At 37.0% G+C, this 17,407-nt stretch overlaps 1 protein-coding gene across 1 annotated transcript; it reads right to left on the bottom strand.

Moving 5' to 3' along the window:
* Nucleotides 1–2,190: 2,190 nt before the first annotated feature.
* tnfsf11 (TNF superfamily member 11) lies at nt 2,191–16,908 on the bottom strand. The gene is made up of 4 exons (XM_088913388.1): nt 16,686–16,908; nt 12,660–12,731; nt 5,000–5,138; nt 2,191–4,289 (listed from the first exon to the last, which is right to left on the bottom strand). Exons 1-4 carry the CDS (start codon nt 16,878–16,880, stop codon nt 3,865–3,867), a joined length of 831 nt encoding a protein of 276 aa, XP_088769514.1. The 5' UTR covers nt 16,881–16,908; the 3' UTR covers nt 2,191–3,864.
* Between the last annotated feature and the right edge of the window lie 499 nt (nt 16,909–17,407).

Raw genomic sequence — 17,407 nt, 5'->3', positions numbered from 1 at the left:
GAGGTATACAAAAAAAACACAATATGATAAATGAATAACATGCTATTTTAGCTATTCTGAGACATACTGTACAGTACATCTACTAAGCAGAAGAAACATCACTATGCGTGTTTACTGAATGCAACACTTTGCTGAACTTTCTCAGAGAGCTCTTAAATAAACACAACAATCCTAGCTGTCCTACTGAATTATGAAAGATTGATGTGTTTCTATCGGTGTTTAAAAAAACATAAAAGTAATTTTGTTGGTATGCTTTTATAATCAGTTGGCACATAGCTAGATGTTACAGCTTTGGCATGTCTGTACCTACAGTATTTTTCCATGTTACATTTTCTCTACTTCAAACAACACTTTTAGAAAGAGATATTTTTGTATTAATGACAGAAGTACCTCAATAAGTTACGGACAGTTCTTAGAAGAGCATATTATGACTGTTTCATGTAAATTAAGTTTTCCTATCATGTTAATAATACAACAGCTGAATGAAAAGGGAGCACAGAAGCACAAAGCCTAATTTTAGGATACGTCTTGAGTCATTATCTTTATCTTCAGTAATCATCCCTCTTGGTCTCCTATATATTCAAAGTGAGTTGGTTTACATTTTTGTGTCAATGAATATTTTAAGTTTCAGAACCAACTTCAATTTCGATATTGATATTTTATTTTCTAGTTAGTGCTGGTTTTATTGATAAAGAATAGAATAGAATAGACATTCTAATTCAAAAAATTATATGTACTGTATGTCTCAGGAAGAAAATGTCTAAAGCTGTAAAATAAGATATTAAAACATTTTAACAAAAGCTTGGTTCCTTTATGGGCTGAATTTTTGTATTTGTGCAAAAAGGTAAGAAATGTTCGTATATACTTTGAATGTGCCCCTGTTGAATAGGTTATGATTTGAGTGATTTTTATTCAAAGCCTGCATCCATTATTAGATATATAAAATTAGCCATTTTATAAATTTTGAGGATGATAAAATACATTCAGATTCTTACAGTATGATTCATCTACATAGACTGAAGACATTGAAGAAAAAAAAAGATTTACATTGTTGTGTGATGAAACTAAAAAATGTAGTTATTTTTTTAATTCCTGCAAAAGAAAACTCACAGAGCAACCACCTTGACTATGGCCGAGATTCAGGTTTATTTTCTTAGTGCAAGTGACCTTTTTGTACTACAAATTCCAGCCAGTGTGTGAGGTTTAAAACTGGGGCTTGGCTTGAAAGCCCCCTAGTTGAGTATAGTTGAGACACAGCTGGCTTCATTCACATCCGGTGGGTTCGAGATTCCACATGAGGAAAAGAGCAAATTGTAATTGGCCACACCTCTGAAGCCGGTGTGTATTAGATGCTAGGAGGGAAGGGTCTGTGTCTAGGCTTCTACAGGAAAGAAGAATGTGAGAGTCTAGGTGGTACAGGCAAGATCTGCTGGACTCCTGTATTTTAATATCAGTGGGCAGTTGTATGGTCTCTGTGGTAGAAGGTTTATGATTAGGAGGAGATGACTGAAAAAAGACACAGAGTGCCTTGCAGATTCAGTGGGGAAGAATATTCCAGTATTTCGTTTCTAAGGCTTCAGTGTCTCATTATGTAATGTGATTAGTCCATTTTAAAGTTAAATTGGAAAAATAGGGGTAAAGGGTGAAGCTGCATTAAGCACACATGGGTCTCTCACTCTATATAAAAGGCAAACGTTTGTAAAGACTTGTCCCTTTTATACTTATTATTGAGAAGTGGTGTACTTGAGGGTTAATCTGAAGAGTGGAAGATACTTATATTTTATAATGACTCTGCTACTAAAAAAACTCTGGTGAATGAACAACTGAACTGTGGGTAGTGCAGGCTTTTCTCAAAGAGGTCTACTGGAACATCTTAATGTCTTAGAGCCTGGAGGTTGACTCTAAAACATGCAACTTTTCAAGAGACATTTTTAGAAAATGCAAGCTGTGGTTCATGTGTTGGTGTCTCCACACAATATCCACCTCCTTTCTCCAGTCCAATGACTTTTGATATTGATTTCCAGTCCCACCAGACCAGAAATCCAGATTCAGAGTTCATAGATGTTTTGTATTGGTGGGACTTTCTGGGACACATTTGTCTTAAATATTTTTCATACTTGCAAGCAATGCATCCTTCATGAAACAAGTCGTTCATACCACGTACTGTATTAAAGGACAAGTACATCATTATTTAGAAAAAGTATTTAATTCCTTTAAGTGATATAAATAATTAAAAAAGACATGTATTTGAGCATTTTTACATAACTTAAAAATTTGCGAAATGAGCATAAATCATTGTCATCTTTGGTTAGGTACTGCGTCTGTACATTCTATTACATTCTGTAGTTTCTTTCCACCTGAGCACCTGTGCTTTTGTAACTGCAACCTGACTCTTTTTGTTTCCTAAAGGAAGAAACTACAGCAAGCACACAAACGAAAGATCTATGTTTGGTACATACTATGTTTGCTACTGAGTGCACAAAGTATTGCTCATATCAAAATACATCAAAATGCATATTGCTATAGTAAACGTTTGTATGTTTTTGCATGTTAGAAATGCACTTTCATTTGCCGGTGTCAGACAGAAAAACAATTTAGTACTTTTTGTGTATAATTCCTTACTATGATTTCTAAGCAAAGAATAAAAAAGGACTATATGGATATGTACCCTGAGATGGACTGGCATTCCATCCAGGGTGTACCTCACTTTGTGTCCGTTGCTAGCCTAGTTATAGGTTCTAGCTCCCTTGTGACCCTGGATTTGGTGAAGCAGTTAGAAAACTGATGGATGGATATATAGATAAGTCTTCAATAATTATCAGCACATATATATGGATATTCAATAATTACCTGCACAATGAGATAGCTGTCTCTTTGTAAAACTGAATTTAGTGCATTTCACTTGTTCAGGACACAGGTTAGACAATGTGACAGACAACATTTTGGGATTACTCCATCCCAGAACCTTCTACTGAATATGCTACAGATTATGAAACTTTACATATTAACACCAGCTTACTGCTCTTACTTGGATTAAAAGTTTGCTTCACTGCGTTGTTAAGTTTAAATGTAAAGATTAAAAATTTGATACCTGGAGAGGGTGCTCTGGACATTTCTTTAGCAAAGGTTTTTCTGTACACAGTATGCAGGAAATGTGTGATCTACTTTCTGAGTCAAAAATAAGTAATAATCTATTTAATAATAACACATTTTATAATTACTACTGCTATTACTGACTGGATTTAAATGTATACTTTTTATCAGGAAACTGAATTCATCAGCATTTCACATTCAGGCTTATACACTGAGAGACAATAAAAATCTAACCTAAAACTCAGTTGCATTTTCAACGCCTCTCAGTATATTAAAAAAGCATGACATTTCTTTTTTTGAAAAATGTTCAATTATTTTTTTAAATAATACCTAACCTTTTCTAATCTTTATTGTTAATAATAAATTATATTAAACACTAGGCAGAGAGAGTACTGTGTACAGAAAGGTTCGTCACACAGTTGCTGCACTGCAAGTTTCGAAAGTGCTCTCGTTCCACAGCAGAACATACAATTGCAAGGCAATGTCTTACAACATCAAGTGCCGACAGACACTATCAACCACAGTTGATATAATTAGCAATAATGCCTATTAAAACATAACAATGCCAACTGACATTAGATTTGGACAATTTAAAAAAGTAACCATCAGACCTTTTCTTTTCAAAGCAAATACGTCAGACAAATAATCCTCGTAGCACTCAAAATAAAACAGTCAGTATTGCTGTAAGCAAGTGCTCAGTGGTTCTTGATCATTTTTGAAACTGTTCAATAGGCAGGATTATTTACACCAGACAGTTCAGTAGCAGAGATATTAATTTAAATTGCTCATTTTAATGGCTCCAAAATAGCTCCCTTCAGGTTCCGGATCCAGCAACCATGAATTTGACACTTTTACGTATATTCCATCACCATCTTTTAAAAGGAAGACTCCTCCTTGCTGTATGCAATACAGATTAAAGTCAGTCTTATTCCAATGCTTGGTGCTGCCACTTTTCATCAGCACAATGGTTGTCTTTTGTGCTTGTTTCTCGTGATGAACATACTGTATCAATATGGTGTCATCTTTTAAAACATCCCCAGAAACGCCAGCATAATAACGGAAGCAGGTCTTGGCGTAAACGTAGTAAAATCCCCCTTCGAGAACTTTGATGATTCCATCAGAGTAGCCAAGGTGACGCAAATGAGCCAGACCGTGGTTGGTGTTCCAGTGTATCAGCGCTAGTTGAATATTTCCTTCTAAAAAGCACAACAGGAACATAAAAGGAAAAAAAAAGATTCACATAATTTACTTAAGTGAATTCAGAGAAGTGGCATTCAGCAGCAGTAAGGAAAATGTAAACTGGCTATTAATTATTGGACTAACCTCTAGTTCACCTTAGTCATTTTGTACATCCCAACCCACACAGTTGCGCAATTAAAGTATCACAGATGTTACAACAATTTCAAAAACCTAGACAGTCCTGCAAGTAAATGCTTATGTTTCACGTCTCTATTTCAGACAAGAGTCCTTTATATGTACTGTAGTAGATACGTAGCCGTCTTGTGCTTTAGATTTTTTTCATCTTTTATTTTTTTACGAACAATTGTTTTTATTTTCACTTTGAAACCCCCAACCCTAAGGAAAGGAAATGATAGCTGAAACGCACGACAGTAAATGATAGTTGCTCTATCCCAGCAAAACATGTTACAAGATCCAGAGCAGGAAAAAAACATCACAAAACACAATGCAGTATTGAGTTCAATGAAGCACAGTAAGCCAGAACTTTAACCAACATTACATAACACTGTTACTGTATCCACAGCAGTGTACAGGCAGACAGTGTGGCCACAAATGATGAGAACTGTGTTCAATTCTTTATTTACAAGATTGTTAACTTAGACCAAATTTTCATTTGCAATTATCTCTTATAAAGCACAACTTCATAAGAACCAAATAGTCTACTTACTTTGTGTGAAATTTATTGGTGCCCTAATGGTAAGATGAGCTGAAGGTTTAAGGTCTTTCTGAGATTTGCAGCTTCTTGATCGGTCCTTTTTTCTTGGATCTTTAAGTGCATCTGCAATAAGTCCTCCCCTCTGGGTACTCTGTGAACACAGATAATGAAATAAAACTGAATCTTATATGAAGGATTTTTATGTGCATCAAAAGAAACATCACTATGCATGTATATTTAGAAAAAAATGCATATGTACAGTACAGTAAAGGTTCTTGGCACCATTCTGATGAATTGCCTGACTGAAAGTGACTCTGACTTCACCATTTCTCATTTCTTAATGTATTGCTCATTTCTGACTGAAAGCACAAAATAACCTCAGTGGTGACAGATTTGATCTTGCATGAGGTGCTTTAACTTGTTGAATGTCAAACCTGGTAAAAATAAAGGAAAAAAGAAAAGATCCAACACACTCAATTTATCAAGAGCACAATGCCTGTGTGATGTCAGTATATTGGAGGTCAGACAGGGCACTCTTGCTCCCTGTCTGCTCCTGGAGTCGTTCTCTGTTTTACAATGATTCAGTGTTGGCTCAGAAAGACAGAAAATTACAGCAATTGCTGTGTACAACAGGAAAGTGGATGGGAAGAACCAAATGTGATTGACTAGGTGGAGTGCCTTGTTGCCACAGAACTCCATTTTTAATACTTGGTAGCAAGCTGACAGCAAGGTGATTTTATACTGTATTCAGAAAATTATGACAACATTCTAGAAGGACAATGAAATGTCCTTGTGCTGCTTGTGTACCACTGGCTGTCTTGCAAGGTAAGAAAGAGCCTTAAACCCCATTGAACAGTTGTGGGATGAGCTGGAACTAGTGGCATCATGGGACAGGAGATCAAAGATAAGATATATGATTGTCCAGGCTGTAAAAGAGGAGTCCCAGAAGATATTATCTGCAACCTAGTGCAAAACATGAGTATACCGTAGATGAACATCTTATATTGCTTCCAGTGAAGACCACACACATTGTTGGCCTCTGACTTTCAACACAGTTGATCAGCCCTGTTGATGACAAGTAATTAATCGGTCATTTTCATTGAAAAACTTTGCCAATTTCATTATTTAATGTTTTTAGTACTCTGGGAGTTTAACAAAACCTCGTAATGTTTATGGAAAGTCCTGCAAAGGTCACATTAATTGCCCTGAGCAGGCAGAGCACAGCTGCAAATCACTCAATCATGTCAACATGGGGAAAGTCAGTTTTGGACAGTCTCATGAGCAGAATGATTACTACAGAAAGAGGAGGATCACTTTAAAAAAAGAATGCCACTCCTTCTGTGAAACAATAAATCTTCTGAATCTGGTTGGAAAGGAGGACCAAGACCAGACGCTGTCGATTCCAAAGTCTGGATATTTTTTTTCCAAAATGGATGTCTTCTATCAAGAAGCTCAAGCTTGGTAATAAAAGATAACAATACAAAAGCCTAAGTCTGTTTGTTCTCTTGAGCATTTGATCATCACAATCTCTAGTTTAATGTTTTATAGTAAAAGAAAGTGCAGATGACACAACATGAAGGAGCTTAAGAGGTCTAGCATGGAGAAATAGTTGAGCAGTTTAAGAACAACTCGAAATTATTTCCTTGAGGTTATTAAGGGCTAAAGACAGTTTATAAAATACAGATTGCAGATGTATGAGAACATTTTAGCAATCCATCTAGAAATAAATGCAAGTACTTTTTTGACAGTTGTTCAATTTCCACACAAAATATGGGAGGCCATGCAAGTCTTAAGCTTTTGATTTATTTGAATAGAAAAATTATGAATGTCCATCTGGGTTTTCATGCCAAGTCAAACTTTAGTAACGGTTCATACGAAAGGTTTGATTAAATTTGAAGTCGACATACAATACATACACAAAACAATGTGGTTTTATATTTGCATGTGGTTTAAGGAAAAAAATCAGACATTTCAAAGTAATTACCTATTGATATCGGCACAGTTTTAAAACGAATCACATTCAATCAATCTATAATCTACAAGCTTCCAGAGAAAATTCTGGAGCCTTCCCTATTGCATACTGTGGTCTCCATGCACACTGTAGTCCCAGGGAGTTTCTTGAAAAGAGTATGGGTGTTATCCCAGTGTCCTAGCAAAGTTTCCCCTTTGCCTTTACCAGTCCTGGCCTCTAAATTAACCCATCAATGAATCTGCTTCATCACTCTCATTTCCTCCCCACTGAAAGCTGATGTGTGGTGAGCATACTGGCGCACTCATCTTGGTGGAGATTCACACTGGTGGTGGCAGAGGGCAATCCCCAATACCTCTGTATAATGCTTTAAGTGGAGTGTCCAGAAAAGCGCTATATACAGTAACTGGAAGGAATTAATAATTCATGGATTGCCTGTTAAAGGTGACTGTAGGCATTTGGACTTGAGTACCTTGAGATTTTTTACGGTGGGAAACTGATTTGGTGTTCTTCTAATTCTAAATGTACAGTAAAACTGACGATGGATCAAGGCCAAGATAATTTTTTAAAAGGCTTCTTCACTGCATATACTGACATAGGGGTTTCACTTACATTGCAATGAAAGTTTCAGCAGGTAAGCTTTCCTTGTGAAGTACTAATATCATTCAATACGGCATACTGGGTAAAAGAATGTAATTTCAAATTCACTGCTATTTTCCTATATTACACTGAAAGACACGGACAAACAGATATAACGAAAAAGTTGAAAAAAATCAAATTACTTGGCAAATTCTATTTTTAATATCCATTATTTTTTTCCATTACTGTTTTAAAATAATCCAAGCAGAGCACTGTACATTGGAGAGGTTTTTTGTTTCATACTTGTGGTTTTTTATGAGATGGATGTATAAGCCATTTGTGGGTTGTTATTGTTAAGGCAATAGCATATGCATGCAGAACATACTCAATGAATGATCCGATATGCAGAAAAGTCCCTGGCAGACATTCAGAAGACTGCAGTAAGAAAATGCTTTTCTTCACGAGCTCATCAAAACATTGTCAAACACATACTACATACTACAGACTACAGAAAAAAGACAGTGTTTTACTATCACAGGTACTATTCTTCCATCAGGACTGGTGTGACAATCACCTGTCATTAAAGACCTGCATACACCTGTGCAGTGAAGTCCCCCACCTCTGATATAGTTCCCAGGTGGAACAGCAACATTTTCTAAATGGAAATAAATGACTTGTCATTAAAACTTAACTTAGTGGTGACCGCTTTTCCAAATGCTGAACCTTTCCATGTTTTGAAAGTTTCAAGAAAAAATATTGAAAAAATTAACAGAGAATAGAGCAGCCTTTAATCTGCTTGCAAAGTATGATCAAGGTATGAAATGGAAACAAAGCTCGTGACAGTCAAATGGTTAAAGTCACACAGTCAATTCTGTCAATTCTATGGCTGTGGGATGAGACGGTGTCAAGAGAATAAATTCTAGGAATCACCACCTACTGTACAAAGGAAAACAATTTGCAGAGCAACAAAACACCAGCAGCATTTCTCAACAACTGGGGTCAGAACATTTCTTGTGAGTTCAAGCTCTGGCACAGAAATCCAACAACAGATATGCCTGTTAAGTGCCAGTACTGTATGAATTATTTGTTGTAATAACATGACTGTTGCCTAAGAAAAGGTACAAAAATACAATAGAATGTACAAAAAAATAGTGTTATGTAATAAACTAGGAATGAAGAATTCTGAGGTTCTTTCTATCAATAGCCTTTACTTCCAGATGTCACACATTGTTTTTGAGAATATACTTAACAAAAAAATCATACCAATTCCTCTCTCTTTACATTAAAGTCTTGGCCAGCTAAAGATGAACTGAAGTACAGTCAAAGGCCCCACAGCTGAAAACGCTTGCTGCTCAAGTGCCACTGAAACCCTCTTTGGCATTTTCTATGGGCAGAGAGACCACATACAAAGCAAGTGCGAGCTAAATGCATCTGCTTAAATCAAAGGAACATTTAATAAGAAAAATATGTGACAGGAGGCTTTCAAGCTTCACTGTATTTTTTTCTGCATTTAATCCAGGCCTTTCAAAGACGTGCTGTGGCATCCCATAACAGAATTTACTCTTACTAAAGCCCCTCCGAGCTTGATTAAACTTACAGAAATGTCATAATGAATTGCAGAAGTCTTGTAAATAGTTAGACACCATTATGGCACATATTGTAGACACCACAGAGCAAAGAATTGTTGGTGTAGGAAAAGTCCTACTGTATATCAGAAAAGAACAACACAAAATTTACAACTAAAAATCTTCTGTCTGAAACTCACTTAGGAAGCATCGGCACTGTTAAGATGGATATCACATGCTTTATACCCTCTCTTTCTGATAATAACCTGACACTTTCTGATACAAAATTGTATACTGATACAAAGCGATACTATGTTCCTTCGGAGTTCTGCAAACTTGAATCATGCAAGAGAACCTTAGAATTGTGGGGATACCAAAAAGCCACTTAAAAAAACAAATACTACTTAAAATGGTCTGGCCTCAGTTCTTTGGTGTGTACCTCTTTAAAGGATTACTGTAAATTTAAATGTAAGCAGCATGTTTTAAAAAAAACATTTATCAAAAAACGTTGCAGAACTACCCCCATTTATTTATTTTGGTGTTCAATAAAGTTCATAGAACCCATACAGTCTCATATGTTTTTCTGTACTACAATACAAAATTATTCATATACAGTAGTACAACGTGAGCAAGATCATGCTACTGTAGGTTATTGTGATAAGCCAGCTGCATTGCACAACAGCAGACGAACGCAAATGAAATCTTAAAGAAACTAAAACTAATATTAAAGGGAATGTGGTGAGGAAGACCGTCTTTTTGCAGGTTTGCACTTCTATCAAACTGAAAATAATATGACAACATACAGATCTGATGCAATGCACAGCAGTAAGAGTAAAGGTGAGAGCTGTCTGTTACTCTGCATCATCCTGTTGTTCGTGGCCATCACTTTGTAGAGACTGAGCATTTAGGCAAGGGGGACATCCCACATATTGAACAATAGGGTTCCTTCTGTACAAATCGTTCTCTTCTTCTGCTCACTACACACTGCAAAGTGTGGTTGGGCAACACTGCCTGGCAGAGTGAATGAACTGAACTGGAAGTCAGACCTCAACAAATTGAGCCAACTTCTTAACTTGAACCCAAACTGAACCTAAGCGCTGGAATGCTACAGATATAAACTGCTTTCTTACTCAATTGTAGTAAACTGCACTGTTTGTATTGATTTCCTCACCAAAGTCCAACACAAATCGTAAAACATCAACCACAGTCTTGCAACAGGCATCTCTTTTTAAGGCCCAAGACACTGACCTAAAAAACACGAGAGCGTGGGACGAAACTGGGGGTGAAAAGGTTTCTTTTGCTCTCCATGCCTCGATATCACCATAACAAAATAGGGTATGGTGCAAATAACAAAGGAGCACAAACAAAGACAGAAAGACACACAAGCTATTACAAGTGCAAGCTAAGCTTGTGCAAACTATTCCTAAGCTATTCCTATGCCATTTATCTTTAGAATTCTCAACACAATATTTTCGCTGGGTGGCGAGATAGTGCAGTATATCCTGTAGCATTGCAGAAACCCACCACTGTGCTGGGCTCTGGGTTCAATTCCTGGGGTGTTATCTGCATGGGGTTTGTATGTTTTCTCCATCTGGGCGCTCCAGTTTCCTCCCACGGTCCAGAGACATGCTGGTATGAGAACTGGCGTATGTAAAAAAATGGCCCGGTTGCGAGTGTGTGTGTGCCCAGGCTGTACCCTGTCTTACGCCTGTTGCTTGTGGGGATAGGCTCCGGCTTCCCCTGTGATCCTCCATGGGATAAAGCAGTGCGGAATATGGATGGATTGCTATGTTTTGCTTAATAGCAAAATACATTTTGCTTCTGAGCATTAATACGTAGCGCTACACTGTTTTGAAAATAGAAATGATTCACAGTTTAATTTCCTACATAAACAGCTTCTTAATTTTCTTTTAGGAATGCCTAATCCTTGTGTTATTTTGTAATGAAACAATTTGTGAACACCAAAGGGCTTCTTGTAATTTTCAGACAAACGCTTTTATGCCATTAAAGCTATTGCATCATGGTCTGATGAATAAACTTTTACCATAAAATCTATACTCATCCGCAAAGCAGACCAATTACTTATTTTGAAAAAAGAAATCGAAATTGTTAATTTTTCATTTTAATATGAGGCAGGTGACATTTTTGGTTTTTCAGAAAGGTCTCGGACCAGGGCAGAAATTGGTGAATCAATGAATCACCACAGAACTAGACATCTGTCTACTGTATTAATCTTTGGCTCTTCGTCTGTACAGTACATAGCTCTGCCTTGCCAGTTCAGTTTATTGTGAAATGACAACACTCCTATTGCCATGAAGTATTTGTATGTTAACTCTGTTTTGTTGGAATACATTTCCAAATATTTTGTAAATAGGGCATTGGACATAGGACATATAAATTGGCACAATCTCCACTTACACTGTTTATTTATTTTCATTGTTCACTCATTTAGTAAATAAGATTCATAGTATTTTGCCATGGTAGTTAATTATAGCTTTAAATTTGCTTAGTTCTAAAAACAAACTTCACCAGTAAGCTCTTCATGTGTTGCAGTCTTTATATGTTCAACATGATAAAAAAATGAGAAGTAATTTATTCCCCAGCCACCAAGAAAAGTGTACTTTTTCCATCAGTCAATGTTTAATTTAGTTATGCAGAGCAAACTGGAGGCATCCAATTTCTATTAGCTTTCAATTGTCTTTCATGAGCAGAGATTAGGAAAACTTAACCTTGGCTACCTATGGATAAGTGTAATTGAAAAAAAATTGGTACCATGGTGACTTCTTGGAATGGAATGTGTCAGATGTCAGAAACTGAGAACAAAATTACCATACACACAGAGAAAGCATAAAAATTGAATTTTGTTTCCTAATTGGAAACAAGCAAAATCTGAAATGGAAAGCAAGCAAAAATATAACATTTCATACCAGTATTTTAAAATAAATACAATTACATGAAAATATGAGCAAGTTGTATGCTGTTTCAGTACAAGAAATCTGTTTGCTGCTTTTCTGGGTGTATAGTTTTCTCAGTGCTACAATTTAAACCTACCTCAAAAGCATTCTTGCCATACATTAATATGGTTTACTCCATCACCATCCTTAATGCAAAAGTATCAAGAAAACATCTATAAATGTAATTTTTTATAGATGTCTTACACTTTATCAGGATATTTTTATCAAAGGAAATTGATAAAAATGATAGACAGACAGGTAATAATATAAATTCAACTATGAATAGTATCCACACCATTTGTTTACCGATACAAATTCAGGCATAGGAGTTTTGCATTTGCCAGTTTTTAAATGTACAGAGTCAGCCACCTCTCTAATAAATATTAAGGTCAATATCGTCTGATTACAACATGACCTTTTTAAACTAATCTTAACAAGTATGTGATATGTGTAATAAGACTGTGTACTTATCCTATTGCATATAGCAGTTCTGCATTAGTGATTGGAGCTGGTTACAGATATGGAATACTATAACTGAGGCAGAACACATGTGGCGCTCTGCTTTAAAGGTATTGTCAATGTCCGTGCAGATTTTAAGTACTCACCTCTAGTGGTTTGTCATGTAGTGACGGTAATTCTGTCTGAATGTCCTTCTTGCTGTAACAACTCGATGAAACCTGAAGAAACAAACAGCAAAACCTAAATTATCATGAAATAAGTAAGGCTAGGATAACTGGGTTTTCATCAGCAAAACCATCCCCAACAAAAACAACATAATTCTATTTTTCAGACTTTTCCAACTAAATCTACACGCTACATCTATATATCATCCTCACTATATTAAAAAATACTTTTATCAGCAATATTTTAAGAAAAACACTACATTTGTATTATCAGCATAATGTGTTTGATGACACGCAAATGATGCGCAAATTCGTGAAGCGTTTCATATTTTTTATCGGCGGAGCGGTGGCACTGTGGCTAAGGATCTGCGCCTGTGGCTGGAAGGTTGCCTGTTCAAATCCCGTGGCTGGCAGAGGAATCCTACTCTGTTGGTACCCTAAACAAGGCCCTTAACCCCAACTGCTCCAGGGGTGCCGTATAAATGGCTGACCCTGCGCTCTGACCCCAAGCTTCTCTCCCTGTCTGTGTGTCTCATGGAGAGCAAGTTGGGGTATGCGAAAAGACAAATTCCTAATGCAAGAAATTGTGCATGGCTAGTAAAGTGATCTTATCTTAGTTTTTCATTCATGGGTTTTGTTCTTCTTTCAGGAAACAGCTGGATGAGAACCTGGATCGATTAACTATGAACTAACTATAACACAGGCAAGATGGGCTGAAAGGCCTCCTCTCGTTTGTAACCTTTCAGGTCCATCTTCTATTTCTACTCACTTAAATGTATTGTGTATTTCAGCGTATTTAAGGGCATTTTCACATTTCAATGAGAGGATTTAATGCTAAGTGTGGTTAAGTAGTTACAGGAAGCCGTGCAGTAAGTAACCCACCAGTGTATATTAATTTTCACGCTAGAGCGTTCACCGGTTTAACTTTAGTATCTTCTCCAAACCCAACCCCCCCTTTCCTTCATGTGTCAAGAATGCCACTGAAAATACATAATGTGCTGGCCCTGTGATAAGAATGACTGAAACAAATTAAGATCTCAAACCTCTCTTGGTATCAGCCCAACACAGATCCGAGTACGAGTTCCCAGTACAGTATATGGCAATTGAATAACAGACTTCGCACCACATGTTTAGATTTGCATTGGTCACATATGCATTTCTAAAGCATACTGTATGTGATGCACTTCAGAATATTTGGTATTATACCACTTTAATATAGATATAAAACTTTTACTATCCCTTTTTGGATGCCAGATTGTAACACTACACACATCTTAAGACGTACATTATTTTATTAACCCAATAAAGTAACTTATGACATTAGAGTTTCATTTCTGTGTAATTACATTCATTTGAGGCCCTCCCATCATTAGCTGTTAACTTCCAAACAGGCTAGATGCTCAAACTTAACACTTTTAATTAGCACATTTTAAGATTAGCTCCTGAAGATTAAGGAGATCATGATCCTTTAAAATAGATAAATGTTTATTCAGAGTCTCACTAAAGAAAACAGTATTATTCTTTATTTCAGAAGGCATATTGGATACCCGAGTGCTACCTTAAGATGTCCTCAGACAGCTAAAGTGCAAAACTCTCCGTCAGATACCGTACTTACTGCAAAACTGGTAACTGCAAACCCATCACATCCAGAATACCGCTCAAAATAAATTACTCCACAGTAAGTCAAATTTCCACTATTTCCATGGAAAAAGATATCCCCTCTCTTTCAACGTAACACACTAAATCTATTACCTCAGGGAATTTGGTTTTACATCTGAGATTAAACTGAAGACACTCCCCAGAGACCACTCTAGGAATAAGGACGTTCCAAAAAGATCGACAAAAAAAACAACAGCAGACAATGCTAGCTTACGAAAAATAGTTTAATTTTATCACTTCTGTACTGTTGGCTACTTGTCTAAGCAGTGTAGGACTGTGACCATACAGTGTACTGTAAATAATACACTTTCAATATTTGTAGAAAGTGGGTTTTGTATGGGTTTTTTTTAAACAAGGAAACACATTCCTTTCTTCCACATTACCACAAATTGCACATTTCCTTTTTATACCCTGACCCCCTTCCCAAGTTTGGAAGCTTGTTCTGTCAGCCTCACCCTCAATCCAGTATGGACACCTGCCTTTGTCCTACTGCAAGGCTCACATTGCATGCGGATGAGGACAGACTCTCACTGAACCCAAGGCAGCCTGGCTCAGGGGCGCTCAGAGATTCATGGGGGGAATGGGGGGGTTGCTGTTTTGGTTTTGGGGAACCCTGCCAATGCAAGCCCAGCCAACATTGTCAGCTAGGTGTGGAGACTGCCTAGGGAACCCGAATCACAGTCTGCCTGTGCTTCCCAGTGAGTGCCTAGGCCTATATATCACGCTAAACTCCCATGCTTCCAATGGACCACAACCTTGAGGAATGACTGGATGGGAGAGGAAAATATATCCATTGTAAATAACGAAACCACAGAACGAATTTTAGAATCTAAAGCTTTTAAAGCTTCGCGGTTTACAACTCCCTGAACTTAGCGTTTCACCTGTGTTTTTCTAGAAGACGAACCTGGAAAATGAAATCACCATGAATCCATTTACTTTCATCCTAAATGAAGATTTCTTGTACCTGTAGGATGTTGGACTATTTGGTAGTAGCTGATGTACTGTAGTATAAAAACTGAAGGTACTCTGAAAGAAACATACCGAGGTGCCTCCAGATAAGTAAATTGAAATTATTCAGCCTTGTTTCTTCCTCTGCTGGAGTTAATGATATCTGTGGCAGCAGATCTCTCTCGGCCGGTATACTGTATATGAGGAGCTTCACTAAATCCACTGAAGTAGAAGAGACTGGGGCACGTGTTCACATTTTGACACAAAGTAGCTAAAATCATTGCTGAAAAATACAGTGGATCAATAGAAATGGGCAGAAAATAGAGTATATCTGTATATTTGATCCAAATTTAAGCTGAGAAAGTGTTCGATGATACCACTCTCTGATACTCTATATGTATGTAAAGTGTTTAATTAAATCACTTCTGTACCATTTGCCTTTCACCCTAAATGCAAACTCTCTTGTACAGGTAGGATGTTGGACTTTAATTTTAACTTTCATTTGAATTAAATTCCCAAGAATCTACTGAACTGATTGCCGCAATTTCTTCTCCTACTACACTCCAGTCACTATAGTATTAAAGTATCAATGAATAAAGTACATGCTGCAACAAATTTTCTTTTAGCTTTTGGATAAGCACTGAAACGTAGTAAAACCGCAAATGAACGTTTTTTCTAACTTGTTAAATAACATGCATTACAAACAACGTTTAGCATGTTTTCCCGAAACAACCAGATAAAACAATCTTTCTAATCTACAAACAAACTTATCTGAGGTACATGTGCAACAACGTTTACAGCTCAGAAAACGAAGCCCCTGTTGAGACTTGAGTGGCGTTGTCAACTACATGCAATTTCCGTAATAAATATTCCGTGGGTAGCTCGTTGGTAGCATACTGTATAAATCTAATAATTTATCTTTAAAATCCCGAAAGACATTCTTGGATTTCACATAAATTCAACTTTGCATCAACACAGAACTGATAAATGTGTCAAACCATAAAGCAAAACACTAATCGTAAAACAGTATATGAAACTTTTTTTAAGGTCAAAACAAAATTATGTTGTATTCTTTGTTCTTTTCTCTTCCAATTGAACATGTCATTACAGCCCTGCCGGATGTACTTGTATGCGTTCAACCCCTTATTATCCGATTGCCCAGTTCGTATAAGAAGCAAAGAAACCTCTGTCTGACAACTTTTGAAAAAGATCGGTTTATGGACTGAAAATATTTTGCGTCTACATCTACGTCGAGTGCTAGTTTCTGACTGGTTCAACAGCCCCTCTCAGTTACTTGCCGCGCAGCGCTCTTAACCTCAGGTGAGCAAGAAGCGCAGCGCGACGAAATGCGCTTCTAAAATTCCCACTTTGTGTACAAAATACATGAAAAACAGATCATACCTGACCAATATGACCTGTTAAGTGTAGTAAAATTGCCACACTCGACGCGATCTGAAGCAATCCCATAACAACGAGAGTCCCAAAAATGAGTGGTCTGCAAGTCGGCTCTGTATTCTGTCCCGAATCGAATCGCTGCTGGCTGTTCTCCATTCCTGTAGGACTTCGCAGGTAACTTCGGTAATAACTAGCTGCCATGAGCTCTGGGTTTATGTGCTTGTATGTGGGAGGAAAATACTGATGACCAGGGCTTCATATAAACAGTGGGTGGGTGGGCAGTACACTAAGCTTTTGTTTTTTTTCTTTCCACGAGGTCAGCCAATCAGACGCGTCTTACTTCGGTCTTTTACGGTAAAAGATTATACAGTTTTCATACAGGTTAAACTAGATTGTTCACATAATACTACTGTCACTAAAGATCCACCTCTGTCAAAAGATGGTCACGTGTTGCTGATTACTGTCCTGGAGTCAGCATTATTTTTTATTAATAGCGAGTTTCAGAGTGCTCACTGTGTGCACGGACACCCTTTTAGGAATTTAAGTTAGTATAAGTGTTTGAAATGTTGCTCTGCATGTGAAAATTGATTGTAGTCTATGACAAATTTGTTTTGCGGTATGAAAATCTTAATATTAGAATCAATATAAACTATGCTACTCTATGAAACGTTTCTTATGACCACAACAGGAATCAAAACTGGGCATAATTTTATGGGTGTTCGCCCGGA

Source organism: Atractosteus spatula, chromosome 4 (genome assembly GCF_055471065.1).
Source record: "Atractosteus spatula isolate fAtrSpa1 chromosome 4, fAtrSpa1.hap1, whole genome shotgun sequence".
In the NCBI taxonomy this organism is placed as follows: Eukaryota; Metazoa; Chordata; class Actinopteri; order Semionotiformes; family Lepisosteidae; genus Atractosteus; species Atractosteus spatula.
This window is presented reverse-complemented; position numbering and strand designations above follow the sequence as displayed.

Bases quoted from the DNA above. Each gene is read 5' to 3' on its own strand.
- tnfsf11 (XM_088913388.1), bottom strand. From the start codon at position 16,880: ATGGCAGCTAGTTATTACCGAAGTTACCTGCGAAGTCCTACAGGAATG. The intron at 12,732-16,685 runs GTATGATCTGTT...TTGTTTCTTCAG, and splicing joins TAACAGGTCATATTGGTCAG to GTTTCATCGAGTTGTTACAG. The intron at 5,139-12,659 runs GTGAGTACTTAA...CTGTGTTCACAG, and splicing joins TACATGACAAACCACTAGAG to AGTACCCAGAGGGGAGGACT.